We start from the raw sequence: 22,888 nt of genomic DNA, 5'->3' as shown, positions 1-22,888 counted from the left end.
CCTGCAGCAGAAGAGACTTTGAGAGTTTTTAGGAAGTTCTGGAGACCAGACTTTAGAGCAGCAGAAACATTTGTCAGTAGTTTGAGCAGAAGAAGGTGAGCTTCAGAGTAGAAATGAGACAGAAACCTTCTTGACCCGTGTGGTGAGGTCCTGTACCAAGAGTTTGAGCAGGTTGTGAAGAGTCTGTAGTTCTTTGGTCTGAAAGCACAAGAAGAGTCGACTCATTAAAGGAGAAAACAGGAGATATTGTTGGTTCTTCTGTTGCTCTGCAGTTTCCTTAGACTGAATAGCAAGTTTATATTTTAAATGATTTCCCATGTGAGCCCAAGAAGATTTCAATAAACTCCCTCCATCCCCTGGACACAACATATTTTATTACCATGTTAAATCTTTTTTTTTTTTTTTTTTTTTTTTGAGTTTTAATCATAGTTTTAGCATAGTTTTTTCTTTTTGCTTGTTTAGTTTTGTCATCTGTGTGAAAGGTGCTAAACAAATAAAGTTGAATTGATAAACTGAATAATTGACTAACTCATGATTGTGACAACAGAAATATTTTTGTTGTGATTTACGGGTTTTTCATTTTTAAGGTTGGGGTTAAAAAAAGACAGAAAAAAAGATTAAAGAAATAAACTACAGTAAAAAAGCAATTAAATCAAAGGAAAAAAACATTTAATATAATAAAACTTTTAAAAAGAAAATTAAACATTAAATACAATTAAATTATATTAGACAAAATATTTAATGAGATAATTAAACGGAAGATACAAAGCATGTAATTATGAAATTAAACAAAAATTTTTAAACAAAAATATTAAACATTAAAGATGAAATATTTTAGATAAACATTTAAAAATACAATTAAACAAGAATATTACACATTTAGAAAAATATAAAACATTTAATTAGATTATTAAATCTTTAAAAGTCAAAACATTTAATTAAAAAATTAAATGTTTAATTAGAAAATTAAATCTTAAAGACAATAAAACTTTAAATAGGAATTAAACAGAAAATACAATGAAGTATTAAAAAAGAAAATTAACCATTAAGAGGTGGCAAAACATTTAAAATAAAAACCTTAACAAAGACTTAATCAAAAAAATTAAACATTGGGAAAGACAAGGAAATTTTTCAAACAAGCCGATAAAACATTTGAAAAAACAACAATTAAACATTAAAAAGAGAAAACATTTCAAAATCAGATCAGACATTAGAAAAGAATAAAAGGTGAGAAAAGAACAAATCTAAACATTTAAGAAGAATCAAACTAAAGACAAAACATTTGAAAAGACACCAGTTAGACTTTAGAAGATCAAATTAAACAGAAGAGACAATAAAACGATCAAAAAGAGCAAAAACAGATAAAAGTCTTAAAGTGTTTTCTAGTCTGAAATGAAAACATCAAGTTGTTTCTTCAAACATTTCCTCTTTCTATGTTCTTGGTTTGATTGTGGACAGATTTAGTAAGAACTCATTTCAGAAAACTGTTTTCCAGATAAAGTCTACTAGTAGTTGAAGGCATTGATCAAACTAATGTTACCTTCTGATCTCCACAAACTTTACTGTTCAGTGAAGAGAATCAAAGTTTGTTCAGGATTTCTAAAAAACCCACAGGTGAAGGTCTGAGAAGAACTCAGATGGATGGTCTAAATGTGAACTCAAGACTCATGGTCACAAGTTTTAAGGCTTCTGTTAACCAGAAAGTTCAAACTAACAGAGAAGTACTGAGAAACTTTTAAAACTTCAGTCCTCAGACTGTCTGAAGGTTCAAACTAACAGAGAAGTACTGAGAAACCTTTAAAACTTCAGCCCTCAGACTGTCTGAAGGTTCAAACTAACAGAGAACTACTCAGGAACTTAGAAAATTTCAGCCCTCAGACTGTGTGAAAGCTCAGGTCCTGAGGACTCGGGAGGTGTGGAGGCTTTGGAAAGTCTTGGAACTGAGGGTTCCACCCTCCAGCACAAAGGCTGAAGTCCCACCTCCTGAGAAAAACGGTCGAGTCGAGACTCAAGTTAAAAAAAAACTCGAAAACCACAAAAAATAGATGATAAATGCGCAAAAAAAAGAAGAATTAGTATCTGAGTGAATAGCTCAGGGGGATAAGAAGAGAGTCTGCGGACTGGAGGGTCGCAGGTTCAAGACCTGCCAGTGGCAGTTTTGTTTCTTTGTCTTTGTCAGGATTTTGAGAAAATTTAAGAAGTGTCTGGTCTTGAACCAGCGACCTGCAGCTCCATAGGCAAATCCTTAACTCACTGAGCTACAGATCAGATAAAAAGAAATAAATTCGTCGTCCCTTTGGCATCGTAGTTTCTGTGTGACCACATGGGTGGAGCCAAGGCGGAGTCTGGGTGGAGTCAGGGCGGAGAGTAGGCGGGGGGGTGGGTGGGGGAGTAGAGGGGGAGGCCACCACCCACCTCCCCGCCTACTCTCCGCCCTGACTCCCCCCACAGCCCACCACACCTTCCCCCGCCCGACGAGTTTTTCGAGTCTCCACGAGTTCTTCGAGTCTCCACGAGTTCTTCGAGTCTCCACAGGTTTTCCCGAGTTTCTGGAGTTTCCACCAGGTCGGAGGCAGAACAAGTTGTCATGAAGAGGTGTTGAAGTCGGCCAGGATGGACTGACTTTTTACAGCGACTAGAAGGAAGACCACTAGAAGAGCAGGTCTTTAACCAACATCCATAAAATCCATGGAGTCGCTCCAGAGAAATGAAGGGAGGTCAACTTTTATCAACCTCCATCCAGATGTTCAACTTCATATCTTTACTTGGAGATTTTTAGCACCACAAACCTTTAGTATCACACTTTATTATCATTTATTAGGACTTTAATGGAATCCACCAGCGGATTTACTTTTTGTTGACAAACTTTATTCTTGTCGTCGTGGGACTGCAGTATTTAAAACTCTTCCTTCTATTTGACCTCATGTTTATTAGTTTTAGTGGAGAAAGTTTGAATTGTCAATTAGTCTCTTAAAAACCAAATAATAAATTGGATTAGTCAAGAGGTTTAAATTTCTTACTTTGTCATATTTTAAATATGACAAAAAAAATAAAAATAAAGCATCTTGAGACAATTTGACCTGTAATTGGCGTTATATAAATAAAATTGAATTTAAATTGTATGTATCTTGTAATGTTGGAGTAATTCAGCCATATATGTTGGAAAACACATTTTCTTTGTCGATTAATCTGTTGATTGTTTTCTCCAGTAATTCATTTCTTGTTTTGGTTTATAAAATGACAAACCCAAATATATTCAGTTTACTGTCATGTTCATGATGCAGGAATCAGGCAGTTTTTCACTTTTTATCTTAGTTTAGTCAGAAAGATAGTTGATAATGTGTGAATTGTTGCAGCTTGTGAGCAGTAAAAGGTTTTAATCTTTGGGGCCGAGTGTTAGAAAACATTTAGAAACCAACATCAACAAAACACTCAACAAAGATTTGAACATCATTAAAAGGAAATCCAACTTTTGCACGACAATGTCAAATTAAAAGACATTTATTTCCAACATAAATGTGTGATATTCATCCTCTGGAGCTTTCTCTTCACATCGTCTTCCACCTGGACTGGTTTGGTCGGGAGCATGTGCAACAAACATTTGAAAAACTGCACTTTAACATCAATGAATGACACTGAAGTTTAATCTCTACATAAATGAGACTGAGTCTGGATGTGCTGCTCTGTCATTAACTGCTAAGTTTAGGGAAAGTTCAAACAAAAGAGGACAGTTCAGATCAGACTTGAGAATGAGCTTATTCTGAACAAACATCTCAGACTTTCTGAGCTTCAGCACCTCTAGCAAGATATTTTAACAACAAGCAACTCAAGAGATCCAGAAGTTGGAGAGAGTTAGCTTTAGCTGAGCCAAAGAACATGTGGGACGCTAACCTAGCAAACATTTCAGATTTTCTCTGTGAATTCTGGGAAATAATTTACTATTTAATGACAGAGCTACACATCTTAACTCAGTCTCATTAAAACAGACTCTAATTCAGTGTCATCCATCCATATTAAAGTGCACTTACCCAAAATGTTTGTTGCATGAGCTCCAACAAAACCTGTCCAGGTAGAAGGCCACTTTGACAAACAGGAAGTGGATGATTCCAAGCAGATTTATAGAAGAGGGAACCGGACTGTACTAAGTTTGGTCAAGTATAGAGGGGTGTTTTGTGGGTTTTTAAGGCTGATAATGATTATTAGTGAGACTTTTGGAGTAGATATTTATTTGCAGTAAATGAAAGTATTTAAAATCTTGAGTTAAACTTAGAAGAACACAAACTCTAACAGAAAACTTTGTTGATACGTTTTTGTTTTGTTTACAGATGTTAAAGGAGTTTTACTCGTGACGTATAACCAATCAAATCACTCCAGAAGACAGAGCGACCACAGGTAGATAAAGGTTCAGAGCCAAAGTAGCGCCATTTTCAAATGTATTTATTACCGTAAATCAGTAAAAAATAAAATACTGATAATCAGTAAATCAGTCAGCCCACAATTCCTACAATTCTACAGTTGATGTCTCTTTCCTTTGACTTGTTATTTGTACAATATACGATGTATATTATGCTGTTTTTTTCATCCCAAAGGCTATACTATGATGTTTTCTAAGAGACATACGATGCTACTCTGTTTGTTCTGGCCCTGCACTCCTCCTCCGTTGTTTTCTGGATTGTACTCAGCTGCATGCCTTCGTCCATCAGGCCTCCGTTGACTCGTCCCGCCTGCCGTCTCTGGAGCTGAAGCTGGATTGGAACAGACCAAAGTACAGTCCAATCACGATGCCAGCTGCCTCTCAAAAGGCTCCTTCATCTGGCAGGTGGCGCCACTTCTTCTGAGGGGAAGCTGAGCTGGTCCAGCAGAACTTTGGAGATGTGTTCCAGTGGTTGGTGGATGTGTGGGGAGATAGAGAGGGACCTTTGAATTGTTCAGAAAGGAAAACAGGGAACCCATTGGTAGTTTTAGTTTAGGAAGCTATTGCGGTGTGTTTTTGGGTTTTAAGAGGTGAACAGGAAGAATTTTTTTTTCGGATTGATTATCTTTTACTTTGTTCCTGGTTGGAATGCCCATCAATGTCAACATGAAGTTCACTTTTAGTTCTGTTTATTTTTATTTTACTAACACCCATTTGTTTTTAACCCCCTCACATGTTGTGTTGTTGTAAACTTACTCTTTCAAATAAATTCTCGTCTAACCCTCTGGAAACCAGCGTTTGGACTGTTTTGGTGTTGCTCCTCACCTACTGACAGCTGTGGACTAAAGGCTAAACTCTGACGTTTTTAGAGCGACATGCTATACTATGATGTTTGTTGGGCGACACGCTATACTATAGGCTTTTTTAATTGACGTATTACTGACCTATTTTTGTTTTAGTTTTTTTGTTGTTTTTTAGCAGCATATAAGAATTTGAACAGTTTTAAAACTTACTATACTTTTACTTGTGCAATGAAATATTATTCTATGGCATTTTTTAGACGACATATTATACTCTGATGTTTTCTTGAATAACATACTATTTTGACAATATACTGCACTTTGACATTTTTTGAACCACATATCATACATGACAATTTTAGGCAACATCCTAACATTTTGCGTTTTTTGAACCACATAATAATCTATGTTTCGTTTTTTTTTTTCTTGCCAACATGCTGTACTATGAACTACAGGCCATACTATGTTATTCTTGAAAAGTATACTATACTTTGACATTTTCTGAACTACGTCCTATACTATGGCGTTATACACAGAGTGCTTTGGTTACATGTTGATTTATAATCTAGATTTTTTTCTGTTTTGTTTTTTGACGGGATTACCACAGACCTGACCATGAACACCATCAACACCCACCTGAGGGAGACACTGCATAAGATCTCAAGGCTGCTTGGTCGTGGTCTTTCTGGCATGTACTCTTCCAAGATGAGCCGGGAAGTTTAACACTGATGGAATGACACCAGGTCTAAGCCGACAAACTTCCACTTCCTCCTCAACCCATAGTCTCTGGGAAACCTACATGGAGTAAGAAAAGTAGACAGAGAAGTAAGTAAGTCTGTACACAGCATATTAAAAAAGAACTCATGCTAATAAATTAAGTGCAAATAACCGAATTCGCCAATATACTGGAGACCAGAGCTATTTAATTTGATAAGTATAACCTTGTTTAGTAACATTTCAATTATTTGAGAGCAGTCCTAAAGAACTGCCTGTAATCCCAATCATAAAATGGGTTTGGAGGAAGAACATAGATGGTAATCTCGATATACATGAGTTAGGCTTTATAACTACTATTGGTAGTATTGGTGGTAGTAATAGCAATGTGACTACTACTAGTAGTAGTGGAAGTACACTACTGCTGCTGATACTGGCACTGCTACTACAACTTGTAATATTATTACAAATGCTGATACTACTTCTACGGCTCTAATAGCTGTTTATACTACTACTGCTGCTTGTACTTTTAGTATTACTACTACTGCTTGTACAACTATACTACAGCTACTATTAATCGTCTGGTATTTGCTTGTCAAGCTGCTAGCTCGCGTTAGCGTTTTGCTAGTGGCTAACTAGTTAGCTCTCATAGACTGGAAGCTCTCAACAAGATTTATTAATGAAAAAAGAGCCAAAAACTATTCTTACCTATGAAAAGTTATTCCAAGTTTCCTTGTCTCAATCGTACGACGTAGTGTGTAACTATGCAGCACAGGCATACTTGTTGTTTCCGTTTTCACGCCGTCTACATCAACGGAATGCACTGAAACTTTTCCCCCACTAGCTTAGCCTCGCTGTAGCACGCAGCTCAAAGGGGCGTGTCCTATCTACTCATTCATATCTATGAGAACAACGGTGGCTGCGCATAACGACGCCTGACGTTGATTGGCTGCGTAAATACCATTATATACAGTCTATGGTAAATACGTATGTGAATCGCATCATTGGCTGCAGCAGCCAGTCACCGATCACTCACTGACTCACATTGAAAAATAGCACAGAATGAATTGTTGCGTGTTTATTTTATTTTCAATTCAGGTTGGATTTTTTTTGTGTGCGCAGCGCAGATTTTCTGTGCGCGGAGACCGTGTCAGCAGTGCGCAATTGCACACGCGCGCAGCTTAGAGGGAAGAGTGCTGAAGAGTGATATCAAGGAAAATCTGTTTAAGGTGAAGAAGGTTGCATTTTAAAAATCCAAAATGACATTCCCACCTCTCGTTTTGTTAAAACTGAAAGTTAAAATCACTTATTTTTACAACTTATTGTAAAAGCATCTGTAGAAACTATGATTCATGATGCTATGTTTCCATCCATATTAGCTGCTGGTCGTACAGTATGTGCTGATATACTTCTGCACTGTGCTAAGTGACCCAGGACTTTGTAAAAACAGTTTCTCTGAAGTGGTTAAAAAAAGGGATGTATGCTAAATGTCACATTTACAACACCACTAGGGCTGCAGTCTCCTGCAGTCTACAAGTCAACTTGTTTTCTTCAACAGTTTTTGTGCTGGAATTACAAATTAATAGAGTTCTGTTCTTGGAAATTGATAGAAATATGGGCAGATGCATGCTGGTCAGTTTAGTCTGTTCATTTTACTATAAAATAAGCTTCAACTGATTTAATATGGTGGAAATACTGCCTTAGCCTCGAAGGTTTATAATTTATGCTGATAAGGCTAGGAGGTACAGTTGCAGATTGTTTCTCTGTGCAACTCATCAGTTAGTTGAAGAGAGGATACAAGATCATTTTTGGTTGACTGCAGCCCTACACGATGATGTTGCCGATGGTACCAAAACATTTTCTTTTAGACCAACTGAAGAGTAATTTTAAGGATTTCCACAAGCCTTGAAATCTTCAGTGTGTGTATAGCCGTCTTGGTTTATTGCGAGGTTCACACAGTTAGATATTCTTTGAGTTTGTCCATAATGGCAGGCATTCTGTCTGTGGGGATCAGCATCACTGTCCTGAAAGGCTTCATGGGGACATCGTCAAATGACCACCTGCCGCTCAAACAGGAGTCTGCCTCTTCCTGGACTGAGTAGTGGAACTTCATGATGGCTTGCTGGAAGGACAACACAGATGAGGCTTATTAATATCTGTATTATATTAATTTTTCCTACACTGGAGGTATAAAGACAAAATACACTGAGGTTTGCTTATCAAATAGCAGAAAAGACACGATCCTTTATCTGAGGCAAGTCCGTAAGCTGTAATTGTTATCCAGATATTGTAAGTAGGGAAATTATTAAACGATTTGTTCAAATCCTCTGTCCTATTTGAATTCATTGGACTTTACCTCACAAAAGAATTCCTCTTCTGCATTGACAAACATGTACTCCTCTTTGGGAGCTCCTCCTCTGGCTGGGATAGTCTTGGTTGCCTCTTTGCAGGTCTTGCTGATCATGAGGCAATAGTGACACCTCCCACTGGGCTTATTCGTCCTCTGTGCTTCAGCTATTTCTTCCCTGGAGGACAGGATTACATTCAGTTTATTTAAAAAAAAAAAAAAAAAAACTATTTAAAAAAAAACTGACTGCAGACAAGGATGGTTTTCATTTTCCCCATTCAAACCATAGAATTTGTTAACTCATATCCAGCTTATGCATTTTGAAGTAGCATCAAGTTAAGTGTCTTTTACAAAAACATTAAAAAAATCACAAGATATAGTGACAAATTAATTTCATATTATTTACTCTGATTAGAAGAGGTCAGTGTGATAAAAAAAAAACATGCATAAACATATCAAGTAATGTTCTAAAATGTCATCCTGACAATATCTTCTCTCTTCCACAAAACCCATTCACACAACATAAAAGAAGAAAAAAGGGGGAAAAAAGATATCGGTAGGCCAAGTAAAAACTCACTGGAGCTGCTTGTGAAGCGGAAGGGCAATCTGTGGTGGTACATTGATGAATCGCTCACTCAGCAGTAGCCCCACAGGTTTGCTGGTGTCATTGAGGATCTGCTCGAGCTGCTCTGTCACACTGTGGCTGGCGTTCTTCTCACACTGATCCACAATCAGCTCCTTCACGTCCTCCACGCACTGTACACCCTGCCAAAAGCATCAGACACATTCACTCTAAGTTTAAAGTGTCACAAACACTTCATTTCCTACATCGTTTCAGCCCAAAATAACTGAATTAGTCTATGTGGTGGGCTGTTGCGCTTCTTCCTTGCCTTTTTAGGTGATTAACCATGTCCTGGTTTTGTTTGTACTTTAGCATGTGTAAGTCTAACTGCTGTCCAGCTGTGCCAGTCAGTGCAACACCAGTTTATGTTGTTCTTTGTTTTATTCTTGTTATTGATATTTGTTATTGTATAGTTTAATTACTGTTGTTGATTTTATGCCTCTGAAAAGTGTCCTTGAGTTCGTTGAAAGGCGCTTTAAATAAAATGTATTATTATTATTATTATTATTATTATTATTGTTATTATTATTATTATTGTTATTATTATTATTATTAATAATAATAATAATAATAATAATAATAATAATAATAATAATAATAATAATAATAATAACAAAAGTTCAGGACAGCTGTGATTTGGTGTGAACAGCTCGCCTTTTGAAAGCTTGTTCATTACAGACCTGAGAGCTGTTTGTTACAAATATCATACTTGTTTTGTCACTGGAGGCCCAGCCAGGCAAAGGGGATGTTACAAGCACTTTTGTTAAATTGCAGGTTCAGGGGTACTATTCATGTCTGTAACTAATTTGTTTTAATAAGTAAGCACAGATATAGCAGTGCAGTGTAATGTTCAGTGCTTTTGTTGCAGCTCTATAAATAGGAGAGTCCTTTTGTTTACACTCATTTCTTGCATTTGAATAGCTCCTGCTGTCCACCACTCCTCCTTTTGTGTGACCCAGAGTGATTTATTGTTATCCCAAAAGACCTACTTTTGTCTGCCAATTGTCTTACCTTTCTCTCTGTAAGGTTGAGCATTGTGATGAACCCAAAAACTTCATCTGGATCATCATCATCACTGTCTTCTGGTACCTCTGCTTGCTGGAGCAAAGTAAAAAGACCAATTAATACATATAAGAGCTAAAACTATTGAAAATTCACCTAAAAGTAAATTATTTAACCACTAAATTACTCACCTTGATGACACTTCCAACGTGATTCTGCTGGATGATGATGTCTGTCATCTCTGATGTATTTACATGAGCCTTCAGGAAGACCTGTGGCCAAACATACGAGCATCATCAGTGGCAAAACACTAAGGACTCAGCACATCAATGTAGGAAATGCTGTCACAAACCTGTTGCAGCAGTTTCTTTATGCCGTTGAAGTCGTTGTGTGAAATGGTGTGTGCTTCAAAATCCACAAAGACCTCCTGAGAAAGCAGAGTAGTTATCACAAGAGACAAAAAATTAGCTTTGCATAAGTTTTTATTATTGTTGTGAATGGTGACGCTATTTTTTACAGTCGTTATTACAGAGTACACCAGTCAAACTATAGTTAACTAATATAACACAGCACAATACATTTCAGTTTAAATAATAGGGCTACCATTAATTCTTTCAAACATGCCTGACAGAAACAGTAAATAATGTGTATTCCAGTAACATTTGTCGACACTAAGTTAGCTAGGTAGCTAACTAGCATGCTAGCAAGGCCAAGCATACACTAACTGAACTGTTTATTCCTTTACCTCATTGATTTCCTCCTCTGATGCCTCACTGTCCTCCTCCCCGGAGTCGTCATCCTCCTCCGGATTCTCGTCCGAGCTGTTTTCACTGTCCTCGGGATTTTCACCCAAACCTACTGCTCGTCGTTTAGCCGATGAAGCCATGCTGCTAACACGAAACACGCGTGTCAACTGAGTGGGCGTGGCGGAGGGGGGCAAAGGCTACAGTTCAGCGAGGTAGAAAACTGAAGTTCTGATGCCGCCATCTTGGCTCCGCTTGTAATTGGCAGCCCGCTTGCCGCAGAGACCTTCGGAGCCGCAATGTCGGCTCTTCGCCGGTGAGTTAAACGGATTAAACCATTTTACAAAACGGGAATGGAACGTTTTGTAAACTGTCCCTAAACTCTGGGCTAATCTGGGAAATACTTATTTCTGAGATAAAAGATAAATATTTAAATGTATTTTAGAAGCAAATAACATACATACATCTAGTTGTACTTATAATTAGATATTTGTCAAATACACTCTGTTTTGTCTCCCCTTCGTAACCGCGCATGATGTCGTCTCTATGAGCAGCTGAAGGTAGCTCTATTTTATGCAAGTTTTTGTCTATTTTCGCCTTCTTTTGTAATTCTTAGTATTGTATCATTCATGATAAATACACGAGGCACTTAGTGTCACTAAACATTACGGACTGGTTCTATTATTAGCTGTGTTGCTGTTGCTAATCTGTCACCCACAGTGTCGTGCTAATGTAAACAATAACACACGTTAGAGGAAGTAGCTAGCTAAGGTTTAGCTGGCTATATACAACTAGAAGGTCAGGCTTTTAAAAAAAAATGCTGTTCACATACAGTCTAATAATGGTGACTCAACAGCGTTGTTATCAGCAGGTTGCATGTGACAGTTTTAGGGTGTAGCTTAGCTTCCCATGCCTTCACACCCACTATCCTCCCTAGCTTAAAATTTTTGACCTCAGTATTCATATTCCACTTTGTTTTGTTCTGTTGTATTCTTCCATATTTGAGGACACTGTGAAGATGAATGTACTACTTCTCAAAGAGCCCAGAGATGGAGAGTCTGGACAGGATCCCTATATTAAGGTAGATGTGCTTCCCCTACATCCAAAAGTCTTACCAGTATGTTAAAACGTGTATTGTCTTGTCAGTACAGCAGTTGTCTCAGTCAACTTATTATTTTGATTCTAAAGGAGCTGGCATCGCAGGGACATAAAGCAACCCTTATTCCTGTGCTGTCTTTTAAGTTTGTCACATTAAACACCTTGTCAGATAAGGTAAATTCCATTCTTCCAGTCATCTTCATATTTATAGCTTCATGTATCTTGTTTCTGTTATTTAAGATGTCTTTCTGTTTCAGCTTTTTCAACCAGAGAAACATGGTGGTCTCATATTTACCAGTCCAAGAGCAGTGGAGGCTGTCAAGATGTGTTTAGAAGCAGAAGAAAGAAGGGAAGGTAAGAGAAACTGCTGTATGTTACTGATAATATGAACTTAATCTCATGAAGCAAGCATGTGTGTGAAGTATTGTCAGGTTATTGTCATATGTGGTAAACATAACATTCTTATTGATTTAGAATGGAACAAGTCGGTGAAAGACAAATGGAACAAAAAGTCCATCTATGTGGTTGGGAAGGCAACTGCTGCATTAGGTGAGTCAGTGTCCCACCTTTGAGGACATCTCTCTTTACAGTCCCTCTGTGGTTAATGACTAAATCCTGAAAAACTCACCTCCGTGTTCAAGTTGTTTACCATCTAGATTTTCTTTTTAACTTGAAAATAATCTGCTTTGACATTAAAATGGCTCTCACTGCAGCTTGAGCACACAAGCTTACCTATGACTGTGCTTAAACACTGTAAAACTACTCTATGCTTCACAATAGAAAGTTGTAATATTGGACTAATTTATCCATGTGGATTGGAAATGTAATGTAAAGTTTTATGTATATAGCATCGTTCACAGCACAAAGTCAGATAGTGCCCAACAAAGAAAATCAGCATAAGCCCTTAAAAACAACGAGAGAAAACAAAAAAAACTATGCAACAGTAGATTCAACGATAGATAGACAAATAGCCATATTAGAATGGCTTTATTGTCATCATACATGGCATGATGAAAATATAAATAGCTTCTGCTGGATGGTGCTCAACAACAAGCAATAAGAAATAAAATATCAACATTAAGTAATAGAATCAAATGTACATATACAACAAAACAATATTACAAATGACAACATCTGCAAAGGAGGCCAGAAATATACAATACGTGAGGTAAATGAAATGGAATAAGAACCAGAAGAATATGATAAATATGTTAGGAAATTGCACGAAAGCAGTGAAAAGTAACATAAGGATGCAAATTAAAAACCTAGATCATAGCGGATGGGATTAAAGCCAGTTTCAGTAAATAAGTGTAAAATTGCTTATTAAATGATGGAAAGAAAAATGGAAACTGATTCTGAAAGATAATTTTACAGAAAGCTTCTCCCTGCCAGTTAATAGGATTGTTTCCTTAGGGTTGATACATGAAACCCTGAATGTCAGATTCTGTGTGTTGAAATGGTCATGAGTACTTTGCAGTCTCAAGGAGCAAATAGTCAGGCTTGATGTTGACTGCTTATTTCGCCCATGATGTGTCTTCCCTCATATAAAAAAGCACCATATTGACATGGTAACAAGATGTAAAACAACAAGATCAAAAACTTAAAGTCATTTTTCTAAAATTCCTTCTTTGTGCATCGTCGTCTTTGTAAGTCGTTGAGCAGAGTGTGTCGGACACCTGGTGCTCACAGAGGTGTGCGAAGTGATAAACTACCTTCAGCCAGTTGTTTTACACAGCTAACAGTTTGGTGCAACACGCAGTAAATGTATTTGGTCTTTAGAAAACAAGCAGGTGCAACACTTTCCTGACATGTGCTTTGCCCTTTCTTTCAGTGACAGTTGGCTTCTTTACTGTCAGTGTTTTTATGAGTTGTTTATTTAGTAATTGAAAGAACTGAAACCACTTTTAGCTTGATAATATGTGATTAATCTCAATCCTTTTTTTTAATTTGCCCTCTACAGTACGAAGTCTGGGTCTGAACCCTTTAGGAGAGGACACGGGGACAGCAGAGGTCCTATCACGTGACATCATTGAACGTATGCTGTGACTGTGTAGCCTCACATCCCTCACAGTTTAATTGAATTTAATAGAAAATTTAGAATTGTCCTGATAACTCATATGACCTCATGCTTAATTTCTGTCATAGGCGAGGACACAAATATTCCACCACTTTTCTTCCCCTGTGGCTCGATCAAAAGGGAAGTCTTGCCCACGGCTTTGAGGGAAAATGGTAAGCATTTCCCCCTACTGTGCCTCACAATTAAAACTCAAGGTGATAAAAGTCCCTTTGGGGTTACACTAATTATAAAATAATAATTGCATTACCTTTATCACTGTGGGGATCTGTTACCAGGAGTGCCCCTGGAGACGCTGACTGTCTATCAAACAGCTGAACATCCCGATCTGGAGAAAAATCTAAAGAACTACTACATGGAGCAGGTAAAGCTCCAGTCCTACTGCATTTTCATTTTTTGTATACTGTTTTAAATGTAGCAACTTTATTTGTTTGTGCCTTTTCAGGGCACTCCAGCGAGCATAGCTTTCTTCAGTCCATCAGGGGTGAAGTTTTGCCTCGAAGTAGTACGAAGGCTGTCAGGTGAACAGATTGCTCAGATAAAGGTACAGCCTCTTCAGAGTTACACATAGATAATTATTAATAATGCGTATTCAGTGCTTCTGATAGTCACTTAGACTTCTTTGTTTCCAGTTTGCAGCCATAGGACCCACTACACAAGATGCAATGACCGCAGAAGGCCTTTGTGTTGCCTGTGCAGCAGAAAAGCCAACAGCTGAACACTTGGCAGCTGCAATAGCCAAAGCTCTGCAGTGAATTCACCCACTTCATCTTGAGTTTTTGTATATACTCTGTTGTACATACAAATGGGTGACAAATTATAGGAAAACAATTTAATCCTACTATGAGGGAATCTGATGACTTCTGGTATGTTGTGGTTTTGATGGATCCACTTTTATCCTTTGTGGAAAGAGTCACTGAATTTCATTTATCTGATATGGACCAACATATTAGCCAGTGCTCGTCATTAGAACACAAAATGAGGGAATATCCTTTGGAATAATGGTGATAAATCCCTCCGCTAGAGGGATCAATGTTCTGTCAGCATTTGGTGGCTCAACACCTTTCTAAGACACTTTATGTCGCTTATTCCTTTAATTTGTCCTTTATGTGTCATTTCTCTGTTTTACTTTACTGCTCAAATTGCCATTGTTGGACACATACTTCAGCTATTTTGCACTGAGAAAATGTTGCTATTAGAAGCCAAGAATGTCTAAGTGATGAAGATATGATTCTATTTATATTAAGCCTGTGCATGATTGTGAATGTAGCATTAGTTTTTTGAAAATAAACTTCAGTCAGTGTGATAACAGAAGGTTTTGTGAGTTTGTTTGTGTATCTTATTCAACACAGGTGTGGGCAGAGGTCATGGCTCTCCTTAAGCACTGTTATTGGCCACATGAAAGTGAAGGTTTTAACTCCTTTCCGCAGGTCAACGACAGTCTATTTAAAACCACCAGAGCGTGCATAACACATCTATAGTCAAGTCAAATTGAACAGTCGCAGACAGTAAAAACAGGTTTACTTTTCTCACAGAGGTGAGTAAAGTGGGTTACCCACAGAGAGTCGCACCTTTTAGATGGGGTGGATGAACTCGCAGCCTATAAAGCAGTGATGTGCTTTACTTGCCATCATCTCATCTTGCAGGAGGAAACCGACGCCACGATGCTGACTCTCATCCAGCTGATCATTTTGCTTTTTTTGACGAACATTAGCTCAACTGATGCAGAGAAACTTTTCCATAATCGGGATCATTCTGATGTGCAGACCCTTAATTCTCATGAAACACAGGCTATAACAGACCAGCGCACAGCAGAGGTAATTTTTTTTTGTCTTTTTCACCATCCATTACATGAGACATTTTATGATTAACTGCGTAATCTAACCTATGTTTTGTTGTAGTTATTTCTCTCTAGATATGGATTCATCAAGCCAGTTAACTGGGAGGAGATCCAGTTTGAAGACATTTCTTCCAGTGGTGACTTCCTGGATGATCTTCAAGCCTCAATCCAAGAGGGGACCTCAGTGCCGCATTCAAGAGATTCCCATAATCACGATGCATACAACAGTCAAACTGAGAGCCAAGCATTTATTTCAGCACTTAAAGAGTTCCAGAGGGTCTCAGGTCTGCTGGTTACAGGAGTGTTTGACGAGGCCACCAAGGTTGCAATGAACAAGCCGAGATGTGGAGTCCCTGACAAGGAGATCGACCTGAACACCCTTGAAAACAGCAGTAACTCAGATATTGAAAACACTGACAGTTTTAATGAGACTGACAGTAATAACACAGCAAGTAACATAATCAGTGACACTTTTTCTGCTGCTGCAAATTCCTCTGAAGATGGCGCATTAAATTTTAATGACACAGAAAGTGTTTTCACAGACATTTCCAACGGCACCAGCATGAATTATACAAATGACTTTGCAAATATCACTTCACTAAACAGCTCACATGACACCAATGTGAGCAGTCAGATGGTAAATATCAACATGCACCAGAGTGAAGCGGTGCAACACAGGAGGCGTCACCTCGCAGTTCTTGTATCCAAAAACAGGTGGAAGAGAGATTTGAGTGGAGCTGGTTACATGGCCTTTTCCAAGAAGATGTTGAAATGGAGGCTGATCGGAGAAGGATACAGCAGTCAGCTGACTGTAGAAGAGCAGAGGTACATCTTCAGGCTGGCCTTCAGGATGTGGAGTGAGGTGTCACCGCTGGAGTTTGTGGAGGATATCAAGTCACCATTGGAGGATGTTGATATCAGGCTGGGCTTTGGCACAGGTAGGTTTTAGAAAAATAACGCTGAAGCTCACTGCAGCGTATTTTGATTAATTAGTGGAAAAATTGAACTGTAATCACTTGTGTGTGAAAGTTGATGTCCTGTTTCAGTAAAAAACGTAAAATGATGTCATCCTATTTCCACATATTATCATTTACAAGTACAGTTTAATTATAGAACCAACACTTTTCAGAGAGACTAATTATTTATGCAGTTCTTCCAGACACTATGACAATCATTCATTATGGTATTCATCTCACACGTTATGTAGTCAAGTATCTATTAATAGTGGTACTTACTATTGTTCAATGCCATATTTCATTTTACTACGTGTAACAGTCTACACTCGGGTGCAGTATTACAGCTGAACTTGTGCAGCATTGCATGGATATTATCTATATTCCTATCATCCATTTATGTTGCTTACAGTGCCTTATATCTGCAGTCAGCTTTATATTTATTGTTGCATTACATTTTTTAGTATTATTCCTGTTATTTTATTATTGAATTTCCTCTGTTTTTCTTTTTTAGTATTAACATTTTCTATGCACTGAGAAGAATAACACTCCAAATGTCATTGTATGCACAGCTTACACTGATGACGGTGACTTTCTGGTTCTGATTTTGGTTCTAAAACATGATATTGAATACAGATTCTGTCAACTTATTCAGTCATCTACTAAAATGGTTACAGAAAATTGATAAATATAGATTTTCCACTTCCAAATTACTATGTGAGGGCAAAAAATAAATGAAAAAAAGAGCCCCACTTAAGCAATAAAATAGGCGAATGTATTGCAGCTGTGATATCAGTGTTCTTCAGAGCTGAAATATGTTGGTTTTATGTCTGATTCAATTCAGTTCAATACAGAAAAATTCATCCCCCCGTGGGCAATTCAAAAGCATGTAGAGTAGTTGTACACAGAGCAGTAACAACAACTGCGCAATAGTATTAGCAGCCATGTGGTGGTTAAATAGGGCAAAATCAAACAAAAAACTCAATATGCTGAGATGAAGAATAAAAAGCTAAATGCCAAATCAGACATGTTGGTTGCACATTTTGGGAATAGTTGAATACTTATTGTTTACACTAAAAATGCCTCTTCTGTAAAATAACATACTGCGCATCTCTAAAACAATCTCAGCATCTTTTGTCTAAACTCTGCATCACATAGGGCGGCATTTGGGATGCAATCAGAAGTTTGATGGCTCTGGTCAGGAGTTTGCCCATGCCTGGTTCCTGGGTGATATACACTTTGACGATGATGAGCATTTTACTGCCCCCAATGCTGGCGGTGGAATCAGCCTTCTCAAGGTAAGCTCACTGCAGCACGATGAAAGGAATCACAAGAATAATCAGTTTCAGTATCAGCTTATTCATTCTTGTAACATTTTAAATTTATGATCTGTTAGGTCGCGGTTCATGAGATCGGCCATGTTCTGGGTCTGCCTCACATCCACAGACCTGGATCTATAATGCAGCCCAGCTACCTGCCCCAGGAGTCGGCCTTCGAGATGGACTGGATGGACAGAAAAGCCATACAGCATCTCTATGGTACATGATTACAGCACCATCTAGTGGAAACACAAAGACACAGAGAGAAATGAATTCCAGTCTGTTTACATTATAGCATTAGACTGACACAAAACCTATTTGGTTTCTCTAATGTGTTTGTGTTTGGCGCCAGGGGGCTGTAAAGGTCGTTTCAGCACGGTGTTTGATTGGATCAGGAAGGAGAAGACGCCCTATGGGGAGGTGGTGATCCGCTTCAACACCTATTTCATAAGAGATGGCTGGTACTGGCTGTATGAGAACAGGAACAACAGAACACGTTATGGGGATCCAGTGGCGCTGCAGATTGGCTGGCATGGGATTCCAGTGGACGGAGTGGACGCATATGTGCATGTGTGGTCCAGAAAAAGAGATGCTGTTTACTTCTTCAAAGGTAGATAGACGGTTATAGAGTGATCAATATACACTAACGTTCAAAAGTTTGGGGTCACACGATGTATCAATAGAACACAGGAGTGATGGTTGCTGGAAATGTTCCTCTGTACCCCATGTAGATATTGCATTAAAAATCAGCCGTTTCCAGCTAGCATAGTCATTTACCACATTAACAATGTCTACACTGGGTTTCTGATTAATGTTATCTTCATTTAAAAAAAAATGCTTTTTTTTTCAAAAATAAGGACATTTCTAAATGACCAGAAACTTTTGAATGGTCATGTTTTTTCATAATGTGGTTCTAAACAGATTTTTCTTACAGGTATTCACTTCTGGAGGTATGATAATGAGAATGACCGGGTGTTCAGACAGGACTCAGAAGGTCACCACTATCCAAGGTTAATCTCTGAAGGATTCCCAGGAGTGTCCAGTCCTATTGACACAGCCTTTTATGACAGGAGGGACTCCCGCATCTACTTCTTCAAAAGCACACTTGTAAGAATAGCATCTTTTGCTTTTACACACTGAAATCAGGGACATATTGGCACATTATTAGGGTGTAAAATATTAGTAAAGTTGGGAATTGTCTGAGAAAAGACAAATAAGGTTCAGTTGAAGGAATTAAATCGAGGCTAGTTTCCCAACTGAGCAAAGTAGGCACATGTTATGGGCCTCCAGACCTCCAGGAGCCCCAATAGCCCAAAGGCAATGCATGCAATGTTTTGACAGTTATATTAAATTGCACCAACATGTAGAAATGCAAGAGTCAGTTCCTCCATTTTTAATGCAGGGAGTGGTATCTTAGTCATTTTTAAAAATACCTAATATCCTTTTATTTTGCTAAATGAAGCTGCGGCCAGGTTGCAGTGCCATATAGGTGTGCTTACTGTTAAACATTTAATTTAAATAGAAACAGGAATACAGAATACTGCAAAGAAAGGAAGCCCACAAGTAAAAAATATCATCCTTCTGTGTAGATCCAACTATGATGGGCCCATTTGTTTCATGGAGGAGCTCCCACGCCTGCCATTTCGTAATAAATGTATGTTTAATCAACCTATCATAAACTAAATGACACAGATTCCTGCAGGAAAGGAATATGAAGGAAATCTGTTTGGTTTCGGGTCCTGACATAGATAATAAAGCTACCATACATATAGTATATGTCATGTCTGCTTTATGCTGTGTATTTAATTGGAGCTTGGGGGCAAGTGGATACATGTAGGTATTGTGGTGAGGGGTCTTTGTAGGGCCCCAGCAGCTATTTTTTGCCTGTGGCCCTAGCCAAACTTTAAATCCAGGGCTCCAGACTAACTTTTTTTCCTAGGAGCACAGTGGCCCCTAACAATTTTAGGAGTGCAAGCAGAAAATTTAGGGGCGCACACCAAAATTGACTTCACAAAGTAAATATTCACATTTCCTCTCATTTTCATAGTATTGCTGGTGAGTACTTGAACACTAAATGCAGAAACTATAATGTTTTCAATTCACATTTTATTGTGCAGCAGTTGACACAACTTAAGGAGAAAAGCACTGAGAGCCCCTATATAAATACAGACCATTTACCAAAGTGCAGTACTCCACCAAGGCTGCTCAGTTGACGTATCATTTCTGACGGATGAAATCTTGAATAAAAAATGACCTTGTGCTGAGCACAGACATATGTTATGCATGTGCACGTTATGTATGGAAACAGAATTGCGTGTAAATTACTCTTATAAAGCTCTGTTGATCAGTTCATCACTTTTGGCAATAAAAGCCTGTAATGTTACAGGCTTTTAGTTTGTCACCATTCCAGCGTCACAGGAAATGTTTATCTAAGAGGCAGTTTCTTGACATGACAAAGACGCTGCCGAAAAGTCAGAAAATTCACGTAAAAATGAAAGACAACGTGTCCAGCTGTTGCTGTCTAGCAAAGGATGTGTCTAAACTTAGAAGCAGCTGGAATGGAGACAAGCTCTGACAGTGTTTCCTGAAGAAAGGAGGGAAGGACAGAAAGGTGAATTTGTGTTCAAAATAAGGCTGACGGCTGAACGTAAACAAAGGCTTTGTGAAACGTCAGGAGTTAACGTTGGTTGGTAAACAAGCTCATTTCATTACTGTCAACTCCTGGGCTGAAGTGTGAAGCAGAAGTTTGTCAGCAACAAAAAATATTCAATAATAATTTTTAAAAACCGACAAATTTACTGGTCGCACATGCGCAAGTAAATGAAAAATTTACTCACACTGTCTCAAAAGTTAGTCGCAAAATGCGACCATTTGGTCGCAGTCTGCAGCCCTGAAATCCAGCTTCACTCTCATTACAACTACTGCCTCCATGTGTGATTTATCTAACAATACTCATTTGTCGAGCAAGTGGATATACAATAAGTAAAGTCTTGGAGAACGCCCAAGCTAATTAATTGTTTCCCTGCATTGTGAGCGAATGTATTCAAGCAAACAAAATGCCCTACACCTCCTCTGTGATTTGTCCACATGTTGTAATTGAATAGATTTCTATATAAGAGTGATTATCTGTTCAAACAGGTGTATGCATTCGACGTGGAAGCCAACAGCTTGGCAAGAGGCTTCCCCCAAAACATCAGAGACGTGTTCCCTCCGGTGGTGAGCAGAGACCATCCAGATGGCAACGTTGATGCTGCCTACTTCTCCTACACCCACAATGCCATCTTTCTACTGCAGGGCACGCGCTTCTGGCAAGTGGTGGGCAGCCGAGATCGCTGGCGCCAGCCCTTTCTGCCACGAAATGGCCTGCTGCCACACAAGGAGGTGGATCAGCACTGGTTTGACATCTGCAACGTTCATCACACTGCACTCAAACTAAACCGCTGAGGGAGCCGCAGCACACATGTAAGAGATCTTACGCATTTCTACAGATGTGGGTCACTGATTCACCTGTATGCCTGCATACTGCCGTGTTTGCAGACACCCATTATCTACATTTTGTAGTGTTTTCTGTGTAATATATCCAAAAGACAAAGGCAAATCAGAATTTTGTTGGCTATTTTTCACTGAGGTGTGTTGTTGATATATTTAGCAGCTGCTCTTTTTTGCTCTGTCTGTCTCTTAGAGGTTCCAGTTACATATTTGCACAAAAACAATCCTAAATGGCTTCTTTTAATTAGGATATTTACACTATTAGTGAGAATTAGCATAGATGCCAATATTTTGCACAGACACGTCTTTTTACTTAAAGATATGGGTCAATATATAATTGTGGGACTTTTTGTATCATAGTTGACATTTTTGCTGTTTTCAGGCTTAAAATCAACATGGCCACCTATAACCAAACACCACATGGCATTTTTACAGAAAGATTCTTCTAAATATTATATATACAACTGAGTAAAATTGAAATTGAAAATTATTCATTAAGATATTGTAGTAAATCTGTTGACTACTTTATATTAAATAAGTCAGAAAGCCTTGGAATCTGGCCAGACTTTTCTTCAGGAGGAAATGACATCATGTGGAGCAGGTCATGTGATCTGGAATTAACACACTTCCTGGAGAGGTCTTTTTGGAATGGGGAACTTAGTTGAAAGGGATTTCTTGGACACAGATGCAATTTGTTATTTTCCATATAAAATTTGATATATCGCCAAAAAAGAAATATCTTTTATGATTATCTCAACTTAATAAAAAGAAGACAATCAAAACAATTTCTGAATAAGCTCATTTTATTATTGTTTAGCTAATAAGAAGGTGGTTATTAAATTCGATTATTTGACATTTTAGTGATATCCAGTCATTTTTTATTAATAAGTGATTGTTTCCATAATAAATAATTATGGAATTTGTAAAGACATGATCATAATGAACATAAAAAACATTACTTTTTTTTAAACTTTTATTAAAAATGTATGCAAGATATATCCCATGGACTTCAAAAGTCCCTCTATTATATATTGACCCATATATAATGTGTATAATGTAGCTGATGTCTTTAAATGTTTTGCTGAGCTGCTCAACATTGCACTGTGCAGAACAGGCACACTTTAAAGGAAACGGGGACATTTTTGCACAAATATGAATTGATAGCAAATTTTACAGTATGCATGTTGTGAATATGTCTGTTCTGAAGTCACTTCTCAAGTTGGACACAAAGTTTTGAAATTTAGAGATATTATGCATGTACAAAAACGGAAATTTGTTCAGACTAAAAGAGGGTGTTTTCTCACTTAACTTTCACACTAAAAGCATCTGACTTTTGCTTTAATGATACAGAAAGAGAGACGTTTTAATGATCAGATTTAGATTTCTCACATCGCCTTTCATTTGTGCTCTAGCGATGGAACATAAATACAGTGGCCTCTCATTGGCTTGGTTGTCTTATATCACATCTGCACT

General features: G+C 38.0%; 3 protein-coding genes across 4 annotated transcripts in view; 2 read left to right on the top strand and 1 right to left on the bottom strand.

The window, feature by feature from the left end:
• Nucleotides 1-7,841: 7,841 nt before the first annotated feature.
• bccip (BRCA2 and CDKN1A interacting protein) lies at nucleotides 7,842-10,831 on the bottom strand. The gene is made up of 7 exons (XM_023271378.3): nucleotides 10,645-10,831; nucleotides 10,252-10,326; nucleotides 10,091-10,171; nucleotides 9,909-9,995; nucleotides 8,853-9,040; nucleotides 8,285-8,453; nucleotides 7,842-8,050 (listed from the first exon to the last, which is right to left on the bottom strand). Exons 1-7 carry the CDS (start codon nucleotides 10,783-10,785, stop codon nucleotides 7,880-7,882), a joined length of 912 nt encoding a protein of 303 aa, XP_023127146.2. The 5' UTR covers nucleotides 10,786-10,831; the 3' UTR covers nucleotides 7,842-7,879.
• A 103-nt stretch (nucleotides 10,832-10,934) lies between these two features.
• Nucleotides 10,935-15,128, top strand: uros (uroporphyrinogen III synthase). 2 transcript variants are annotated; one of them, XM_023271400.3, is made up of 10 exons: nucleotides 10,935-10,958; nucleotides 11,649-11,723; nucleotides 11,831-11,914; nucleotides 11,998-12,094; nucleotides 12,215-12,289; nucleotides 13,701-13,775; nucleotides 13,886-13,969; nucleotides 14,093-14,178; nucleotides 14,260-14,358; nucleotides 14,447-15,128. In XM_023271400.3, exons 2-10 carry the CDS (start codon nucleotides 11,661-11,663, stop codon nucleotides 14,567-14,569), a joined length of 786 nt encoding a protein of 261 aa, XP_023127168.2. In that variant the 5' UTR covers nucleotides 10,935-10,958; nucleotides 11,649-11,660; the 3' UTR covers nucleotides 14,570-15,128. The 2 variants fall into 2 exon arrangements, with proteins under 2 accessions (XP_023127168.2, XP_023127159.2); XM_023271391.3 differs by lacking the exon at nucleotides 10,935-10,958 and adding an exon at nucleotides 11,010-11,202.
• A 146-nt stretch (nucleotides 15,129-15,274) lies between these two features.
• The window catches only part of mmp21 (matrix metallopeptidase 21), an 84,162-nt gene continuing 76,548 nt past the window's right edge, over nucleotides 15,275-22,888 (top strand). Inside the window, exons 1-7 of the mRNA XM_035948650.2 lie at nucleotides 15,275-15,631; nucleotides 15,716-16,592; nucleotides 17,766-17,905; nucleotides 18,004-18,145; nucleotides 18,279-18,536; nucleotides 18,861-19,033; nucleotides 21,065-21,388. Coding sequence (XP_035804543.1) covers nucleotides 15,428-15,631; nucleotides 15,716-16,592; nucleotides 17,766-17,905; nucleotides 18,004-18,145; nucleotides 18,279-18,536; nucleotides 18,861-19,033; nucleotides 21,065-21,370 — 2,100 coding nt within the window. The 5' untranslated portion in view covers nucleotides 15,275-15,427 and the 3' untranslated portion in view covers nucleotides 21,371-21,388. The remainder of the gene's footprint in view (nucleotides 15,632-15,715; nucleotides 16,593-17,765; nucleotides 17,906-18,003; nucleotides 18,146-18,278; nucleotides 18,537-18,860; nucleotides 19,034-21,064; nucleotides 21,389-22,888) is intronic.

This window comes from Amphiprion ocellaris, chromosome 18 (assembly GCF_022539595.1).
Source record: "Amphiprion ocellaris isolate individual 3 ecotype Okinawa chromosome 18, ASM2253959v1, whole genome shotgun sequence".
Lineage (NCBI taxonomy): Eukaryota > Metazoa > Chordata > Actinopteri > Pomacentridae > Amphiprion > Amphiprion ocellaris.
Note: the sequence above shows the minus strand (reverse complement) of the source record. Positions and strands in the feature narration are given on the sequence as shown.

Bases quoted from the DNA above. Each gene is read 5' to 3' on its own strand.
- uros (XM_023271400.3), top strand. From the start codon at position 11,661: ATGAATGTACTACTTCTCAAAGAGCCCAGAGATGGAGAGTCTGGACAG. The intron at 13,776-13,885 runs GTATGCTGTGAC...TTTCTGTCATAG, and splicing joins ATCACGTGACATCATTGAAC to GCGAGGACACAAATATTCCA. The intron at 14,179-14,259 runs GTAAAGCTCCAG...GTGCCTTTTCAG, and splicing joins AGAACTACTACATGGAGCAG to GGCACTCCAGCGAGCATAGC.
- bccip (XM_023271378.3), bottom strand. From the start codon at position 10,785: ATGGCTTCATCGGCTAAACGACGAGCAGTAGGTTTGGGTGAAAATCCC. The intron at 10,327-10,644 runs GTAAAGGAATAA...CTGCTTTCTCAG, and splicing joins CAGAGGAGGAAATCAATGAG to GAGGTCTTTGTGGATTTTGA. The intron at 10,172-10,251 runs GTTTGTGACAGC...GTTTGGCCACAG, and splicing joins TAAAGAAACTGCTGCAACAG to GTCTTCCTGAAGGCTCATGT.